At 35.4% G+C, this 8,696-nt stretch overlaps 2 protein-coding genes across 2 annotated transcripts; one reads left to right on the top strand and one right to left on the bottom strand.

Moving 5' to 3' along the window:
• Positions 1-875: 875 nt before the first annotated feature.
• Positions 876-1,896, top strand: LOC108458399 (steroid 5-alpha-reductase DET2). The gene has a single exon (XM_017757779.2). It carries the CDS (start codon positions 1,019-1,021, stop codon positions 1,793-1,795), a length of 777 nt encoding a protein of 258 aa, XP_017613268.1. The 5' UTR covers positions 876-1,018; the 3' UTR covers positions 1,796-1,896.
• A 1,022-nt stretch (positions 1,897-2,918) lies between these two features.
• LOC108460346 (acetyl-coenzyme A carboxylase carboxyl transferase subunit alpha, chloroplastic) lies at positions 2,919-8,487 on the bottom strand. Its single transcript, XM_017759803.2, has 12 exons — positions 8,211-8,487; positions 7,374-7,729; positions 7,213-7,287; positions 6,558-6,665; positions 6,271-6,431; positions 6,067-6,181; positions 5,828-5,982; positions 5,562-5,613; positions 5,403-5,471; positions 5,002-5,079; positions 3,788-4,931; positions 2,919-3,408 (listed from the first exon to the last, which is right to left on the bottom strand). Coding segments are annotated over exons 2-12 (2,286 nt in total). The 5' UTR covers positions 7,701-7,729; positions 8,211-8,487; the 3' UTR covers positions 2,919-3,406.
• Positions 8,488-8,696: the final 209 nt, after the last annotated feature.

Here is an 8,696-nt window from a genome sequence, read left to right as displayed (position 1 = left end):
CTATTTATTCTTCCCAAATACTTTCTATTTGGCTTTAATGGAAGTAATTACAACATTTTCTATTTCATTTAATTTCGTAGCAACCACTTTTTCTTTTTTTTTTTTTTTTTTTAAGTTTTAACTTACCACTCATATGTGAGCTTACAAATATTATGGTTTATATGTTTAAATTAAATTTTATAAATAATTTATATTAATTGCTTAAAATACATTTAAATTCTATATTTCATCTATTAATATATTAAATTATTTAAATATAATATAAGTTAAATTATTTTTATCTAATGTTTAAAATAAATATTTTAATTTTTACAATAATTTTTAGAGCAATGTAAAACCCCAAAATTATCAACCTACATTATTAACTAGTGGTTAGAAGAAATTATAGTGCACTTTCCGAGGCATGGGATTCGAATTTGCTTGAATCTTATAATTGTTATTGTTAAGAGGTTTATTTGAATACTACCTCGACTCAAATGTGATTATACTAAAATAAATTTTACAAATTACATTTTTCAAAAATATTTTTCTTGAAAAAGCATTAGAAATTAAAATCATATTTTACCCTTTTATTAAAAAATAAGTAAATTATTCTGCTTTATATTAAATTAAAAACAAATTAATTATTTTAGTTAAAATTTTATTCTTTTGCACTGTTAAAACTGAGTGAATAACAAAATAACTAATTACTATATAAATATATAAAATTGGTTTTAATAATAAAATTAGATAAATAAAATTTTTAACAATAACAAAAATATTAATTTACTCTTTAATCTTAAATATTAGAGAAATTAATTTGCTTAAATTTTTAAATAAAAAGAATGATAATATTATTACCGAAAACAGTATTAAATTGAAAAGCTAACCTTAAGTGATAGTAATTGCTGCAGGTAGAGGGACAAATAGGTAAGACAGCCGAAGTACCGCAAAGTTGTACTCACACTTATTAAGTAGCATTCCCTGGGATTCAGATCCTTCTTTCTCATCTTCAACATAGAAAAAAGAAGACAAGAAAATGGCCTCCGATCAGACCCTTTTTCACTACTGCCTCCTCACTCTTTACATAATTGCTTTACCAACATGGATCAGCCTTTACTTCCTCCAAGCCCCTTATGGCAAGCACAACCGCCCTGGTTGGGGTCCTACCATCTCTCCACCTTTGGCTTGGTTCCTCATGGAAAGTCCCACCCTCTGGCTCACTTTCTTCCTCTTTCCCTCCGGCCAACATTTCTACAACCCTAAATCATTCCTTCTCATCTCGCCCTTTCTCTTTCACTACTTCAACCGCACTGTCCTTTACCCTCTTCGGCTCGCCAGGAACACCACCCAAACCAGGGGTTTTCCAGTGAGTGTAGCTTTTATGGCGTTCGGGTTTAATCTTTTGAACGGTTATTTGCAAGCCAGGTGGGTGTCGCACTATAAGGACGACTATGAAAATGAGGAGCTGTTTTGGTGGAGGTTTCTTGCTGGATTGCTAATTTTTGTAGTTGGTATGTGGGTGAATGTTAGGGCTGATAAAGTGTTGGTGGGACTGAAGAAACAAGGTGATGGTGGATATAAGATCCCAAGAGGAGGGCTGTTTGAGTTGGTGAGTTGCCCCAACTATTTTGGGGAGATTATGGAGTGGTTTGGGTGGGCGGTGATGACATGGTCTTGGGTGGGTTTTGGCTTCTTTCTCTACACTTGTGCCAACTTGATGCCTAGAGCTCGTGCCACCCGCCTTTGGTATTTGGAGAAGTTCAAGGACGATTATCCCAAAGACAGAAAAGCTGTGATCCCATTCATATATTGAAGATTTGATATTTGTGTTTATCCCACATATGATTGATTCGGTGATCAAGTTGTATCTTTTTAATGGTTTGATTAATAAAAAATCAGATTTCTTTTCTGTTATATCTTGTTCTTTGTTCAAACCATAAACAAAAAAATTAAGCATTGGGCTGCAATTAAGTGCAAATTTTACAGGTAAAAGAATATTGCCCATTATCATCAAATGACATGCTATCGGCGAAATAATTTGTCCTTGCTGGACGTGGAATGCAAATTCAGATTTTGTGGCAGTGTGTAGAGATCATGACAACGATATTGTTAACCATCTACTTAGGCACAGTTTAAGACGGATGGCAAATTTGGTATCATGAGCATAGGATGCCATGGATCGGTAATCCAGGTAAAGTAGGTGCAAAAGCTGTCATTAGGAATCACATAAGCAAATGGGTCATGAGCATGGTTGCCAAACTATAGGAATTTAGAGCATGGACACAAGGAAACTTGAAGTGGAATTTGGTGAATGACTGCAGGATGCTCCTTAAAAGGTTTCGAGAGGGTCATTGAACATGTGTTTTGTTTAGGGAATAGGAGTGCCGATGGATTGGCAAGACTAGGTAGTAGCATGCGGCTCCAGCCTCAGTTGAATACCTCTGGTTTGCGATTTGATGAACATTTGTAATGAACTACCAGAGGGTGTGAGTTTTCATTTTTTCTTTTTTTTTTTTTTTGGTTGTTGTTAGAGCTGAGGGTCAGACCTGTGTTTTAACTTTTGAATGCACCTTTTCCTTATCAGAAAGAAGTCTACACTAGAATTGTTCATGGAGTTTCTATTCTTTAGCAATGCCAATGTGAAAAAGCGATGGCATACTCGCACAAAATGGTTGAAAGTGCAATACCTTTTTTACTCATCATAGCATGTTATGAAAATTAAAGCACCTTCAGAAATCTGTAACAAATAGCATTGAACCCCTTGGGAATACCCAGGCAAACATCATCCTAAGAATGGGGATCGCCTAAAAATAGTAAAGCATAGATCTTACTCCTCAACAAAACAAAACTTAATACTACATGAAACATATTTTGGACAAAGCGGAACCAAACATCACAACACCTTGCATTCCCATAGACTACTGAAGGAAACATGATTCTGCCATAAACCCCGCAGAAAAATATTATGTAATAACACAGATAAAACAGGGGAAAAAACAAGAGGTGTTATTCCTGACATTTGGAAGTGTGCCATTGGCTATTCAGTTTCCCCTAGCGATCACACAACTATACAATGTTCTTTGTCTATGAGTAAAGAGAAACAAACACATTCTACCATAAGCAGGACAAAAAGTAACATCCAAAGGGAAAATTTTTATCAGCTCTAATTCAGAACGTAGAAATTCAGCTTAGAAAAGAAAAAGAAAAAGAGACTGGGCAGTAATTGTTCGCCATAATCAATCAGTGTTTTAATAGATGCAAAACCTTGTGTCCTCTGGCCTGCAGAAGAGTGTCGACTTGGTTGGCTCTTGCAAGGCTTGATTTTTTGAATAATTCATCTGATGTAATTTAGCTCTTCAATCAGACTTCAAACACCATCTCTTTCTATAACATCTACCTCAGTAACATTCCGACAGAATCAAGATCCTGTAGTACAACATATATTACAAAAGAATACAAGTCAATAGTACAAATCACATAAATAGTGAAGTTCGTAAGATTTTATGCTAGCCAATCTATAAAAAAAAAAAAAAAGGCTCATTTATGATTATAGTTGTAATGAACAACAAAAATGCCAAAGTATATAGACAAATTTTAGAGATACGCATTTCTTTCCCTAATTGTTATAGACAAGAAATACTAAACGGCATTTGAGTGTCAACTAGCTATAATTATTCCAAACCTTGTTCTAAATGGTATATATCCTTTAGCATCCAAATAAATAATGTCAGGAATCTCAATTGTTCATCAGAAATTAAAAGCAAAGAAAGGAACCAGATAATGTAAAATGCAAGGAGCTACATACACTGAGCGAAGCTGCTGTTTGCACCCAAATTGATCTCTAGTCTAGGTTCCTCATACTTGGTTTCCTTTTGCAAACTTTCATCAGCCCCAGCAGAATACTGTTCGACTTCAGAATTTTTTTCCTTCAAGTCTTCATACTTCTCTTTTAATTCTGAAGAGATGATAGCTTCAGAAAGTCTTTGCTTTATCTGCTTTTGTATAGCCTCAATCTTACTTTTTGACTCAGTATCAGGTTTGTTTCCTGCCATTGCTATCTCCAGCTTCAACAACTCAATCATATTTTTCAATTCCAATGACCCGACAACATTTTCAATTTTCTTTTTAATTTCTTCATTCAAATGATCCACCTTATTTTTGAAGATTGAGGGTGAATCTTTCTCGCTTAGGACTTTTGCATTAGATTTTACACCCTCAACAATCAAACCAATGGACTTGAGAGCGCTAATCATTTCCAGTTCTACTTCTTTCCTCGTACTCAGAACTTTGTCCTTAAGCCCTTGATCTAAATCAGCAAAGCTGGATGAACCTGAATTTTGAACCTCAGCCTTCAATGCTTCAAGCTTCTCATTTATCTCAGGCCGACTCATGATTTCATTGAATTTCTTATTAACTTCTTGCTTCAGTGTTGCAGCATCTGAGAGACTCTTGGCTTTAGAAAACTCCTTCAGCATGTCAAGCTTATATTGTAGGGTTGGGTGATTTGGAGCTGCTGATAGCTTCTGGTTGAATTCATCTTTAAGCTTCTCAATCTTATCCCTTATAACAGGATTCATGAGTTGGTCCCTTGAATTTACTTTTGAAACTTCTTCTCTCAGCATATCAAGCCTGTCCTTCAAGCCTGTGGCTTTGATGGCCTCAGAGTATTCATGATCAACCTCCTTTTTCAATTTTTCTATCATGTCCTTCAGAGCCATTTCAGGAGGCTTGCTGGATGATTCCTTGGCTTTCAAGATTTGCTGTTTCAGCTTTTCAACCTCACCTTCCAACTCCTCATTTGGGGTTGTACGAACAATTTGGTCCTCCTCCTTTTTCATATTGACCTTTTTCTTGGGATCTACCTGGGCATTTTCTTCGAAGCCACCCAGTTTTCTGAATTTATGCGTGCGATGTTTTAGTAGCTTTTCTGTGTCCATTGCAGTGAGCTCCTGCAGAATGAATTTTGTTAATATATTATAGCATGATTCTCGATGAAGAACAACTGTTAGTGGAACTCACATCCATTGTTTCATTAATTGCGGCTTTTATCTGTTGTGAAGTCCAAGCTGGATCTGCATGGGCACCACCCAGTGGCTCCTGTCAAAAGTAAATTATTGTCAGATGCCATAGAGATTAACATGAACTTCCAAAAGGAAACAACAAATCTGGAGCAATATTCAACCATTAAACCTGTTGAAAGGCAAATACTTTGAAAACCAAATACAGCATTTTCATCAAACATCAGAGATAATATGCTAAGGATGGTAATAAAATGGTTTCAGTAATCATCTCTGCAACAGAGATAATATATGGTTTCATTATCATATATTTTATCTAGAACTAGGAATGGAGAAACAAAAAAAAAAAGGAAAAGAAGAAAACTAATTAATTGAAGGCATGATAGCAACAATGTTAATTACAGGAATGATTCCATCACAAATTTGCAGCCTGCACAACTCTGGGGCAGTAATCCTTAGCTTCTCAGCTGCCTGCATATAGATGAAAACCTTAAATACTCTTTTTATAAAAGGAAAATCAGTACTAAAAGATAAACCTAAAAGCAATAACTGCTTTCAAACCTTAGGCGAAGCTTTGGCAGTCTTCCACAAAATTGCAGCACAAGCTTCTGGACTATACCATTAAAAAAATTAAATTAGAGGAAAAAAGAAATACCAGCACATGTAGAAATGGTATTTAAAGATGATCAACATATACAAGGAATAAAATACAACCTTACCCAAAAGTTCTAACAAATTGCAATTTCATATATTGTGTGGGTATGGAAGGGCAGATTGTATAGATTTAATTGGCATTCAATAAAAACAATATTGGAAAACTCAAATACCTGGCAACATAAAAGACTGCATTTTCCAGCATTAACAATTTATTAGCACAGCCAATGGCCAAGGCACCACCAGAGCCACCTTCCCCAATAACAATAGAAACAATTGGGACCTTCAGACCAAACATGGTCCTCAAATTGTGGGCAATAGCTTCACCCTACATGAATGTAACGCATAAAAACCAGTTGAGCTAACATTAAAAGTCAATTCAGTACACTTTAGAAAACAATAGTCCTCATACTTGACCCAGCTCCTCAGATTTAAGGTCAGCATATGCCCCAGGAGTGTCGATAAAAGTAACTATAGGAAAACCATGATGATCTGCATAATACATCATGCGTAAAGCCTTCCTGTAACTGTAAGCATTTCTTAAATATCAGTTAAGAGTGACATAGACTCCCTCTTTCATAGGTAAAATCCAACATGAAAGTTTCATTCAACTTACCCATGGGGCGTTGGCATTCCAAAGTTGCGGTGAATATTTTCTTTAGTGTTTCTACCCTTTTGCTGACCGATAAACATGTATCGCCTATCATCGATGGTTCCTATACCAGTAACAATAGCTGGATCATCATACCCTGATCGATCTCCATGAAGTTCCACAAACTGGACATAGGAGAATATACAAGACATTTATTAAAACAATTCTTCACCTTCTGCACACTGGACATTAAAGATAATTTTGATGGAAATTTGCAGAATTTAAAGCTAAAGGGCATGTAACCAACAAACCTTATCGGTAATGCTAAATATATGATCAAGGAATGTAGGTCTATTGGGGTGTCGGGCAATGTGTACACGTTGTATAGGGGTCAGATGTGTGTATAAGTCCTTTAGAGCCTGAAATAAATAACAGAAAGGATGAGAAGAGTTAACAGGAAACCACAAACATGACAAAACATCAATATCTTTGACAGGGCATCAACACGAAACAGTGGATAAGCCTTTTTCAAAACATTGAATTAAGCTCTGCCTTTATTACGTAAGGTATCAGGCTTACGTAAAGAAGAATCATAGATTTTGGAGTTTAACACTATAGAATTTCAAGCAAGTATATAATTGTTCCATTATTGATCATCCTTTGCGATAAGTAAATGAATCCAAAGCCAAAATCAAGTACAATAATAAAATTTTACATAACCAGTAATGAATGCCGTAGCAAAGGCAACAGGAAACTTTTATTGCCCAATATGCAGAGTAGCACTTCCTGGCCTAATATTCAGTTTTCGCATAATTAAATTTAACACACGCTTACTCAACTTCACTCTCATTAACAGGCTGAAAATGTATTGGTTCAGACGGTTATATAAACAGATAACTAGAAATTTTATTACTGCATGGAAACAACCAAAGCATTCCCACAATGTCACAAACTTAATGCTTATACCTGTTGATACTTATTCTCCAACAATATAATCTGATCACTGAAATCCAAACCAGTTTCATTTGCCATTCTCCTCACCTGCATATGAAACAAGCACAAAAGTTAAAGCAATACTGGCATGTTTTTATCAACAAAATCAGCAATCACTGGAAGTAAGAAATTACGTCAATCATCTTCTTCTCGATTTCAACAAGGGGCTTCTCAAAATCCAAAGTAACGGGCTTTTGCTTTTCTTTCAAAGGCTTGAAATGGGAGAGATGAGTTAGGACCCCGCCTTTCACATTTGGATCTGGATCTGCAGGCCATGGATAATCATGCTTCTTCCCTTTCTTTAGCTTTGCAACTACAGTTGCATCCCTTTTTTTCACGGAAAATGGTGCCTTCCCTAGGGTTTTAAGAGGGATGCCGCTCACGCCGTTACTGGAGCTTCGAAGAAGATCCGAAGCTGAAGTTCCAGTAAATGCAGCTGTAGAATACGCTATCGAAGCCATCACACTCCAAACTTCGATTTCTCCAAACTCTATAAAAAAAAAATTCAAACAGTCAAATGTCCAAATTTCAGTCTAATGATTAGAAAAATAAAAAAAAAGTCAATTTTCTTAAAATAATTTAAACAGTACTGCTAAGTAAGATAAACGAGGAAAAAGTAGCAAAAAGAAAAAAATAATAATAATAAAGAAGCTCCTAATTTAGCTTTCCAACGATTACACGAAGTAACATTTTGATCTCTGATTTTTACCAAAAAAAAAAAAAAACTCCTAACCAATCCTTCTGAATACTTAGTTTACACTTAACACATGTCTGAGCTGAAAAGCACATTTTAAACTGAAAAGAACACAAACTTGAGGCCTCATTTCGTTCTTTACCTCCATTTTCTCAGCAACCAAGCAGATAATCATTCAAAAACAGAAAATAAAAGAAAGAAAGCGAGACAAGTAACAGTAACGATATATGAATCAGCATAGAACAAATTAAATTACAAAAAGAGAAGATGAAATTACCAGAGAGCGAACGTAAAGGAGACAGAAAGAATCGAAGATCTTTGGAGAGAGAGAAAGAAGATCCGAGAAAAAGAAAGAAGAGGCGAAAGAAATGAGTTTGAAAAGGGTGAAGAAGAGAAATGCGAGTATTAAATTTTTAAAGAGAAGAAAAAAAAAAGAGAGAGAGAGCTTCGTGGAGATCGTCAATTAAAATGCCTTGTTTTACCAATTACTAATTAATTTTAATTTTAACCTTTACTTATTATTATTTTTCTTTCATGTGCTCATTGTCGATACTTCTCATGTGACAAAGAGGGACGGATATAAAGAGCCAACAATTTTCGGTTAGGCCGTTGAAAGAAAGAGGTGACTTGGTCTTGTAATTCGCACGTGTCGCAGCCCATGGGCTCGATTGATTCGATGACCCTTTTTCTTGGGCTCGCCTCCGGAGTCCGGACACCCCTTTAAGATTAGATTCCTTTTTTATTAATAAAATCAATCATTTTA

This window comes from Gossypium arboreum, chromosome 4 (genome assembly GCF_025698485.1).
Source record: "Gossypium arboreum isolate Shixiya-1 chromosome 4, ASM2569848v2, whole genome shotgun sequence".
Lineage (NCBI taxonomy): Eukaryota > Viridiplantae > Streptophyta > Magnoliopsida > Malvales > Malvaceae > Gossypium > Gossypium arboreum.
The sequence above is the reverse complement of the archived record's forward strand: the minus strand, read 5'-3'. Positions and strand labels throughout refer to the sequence as shown.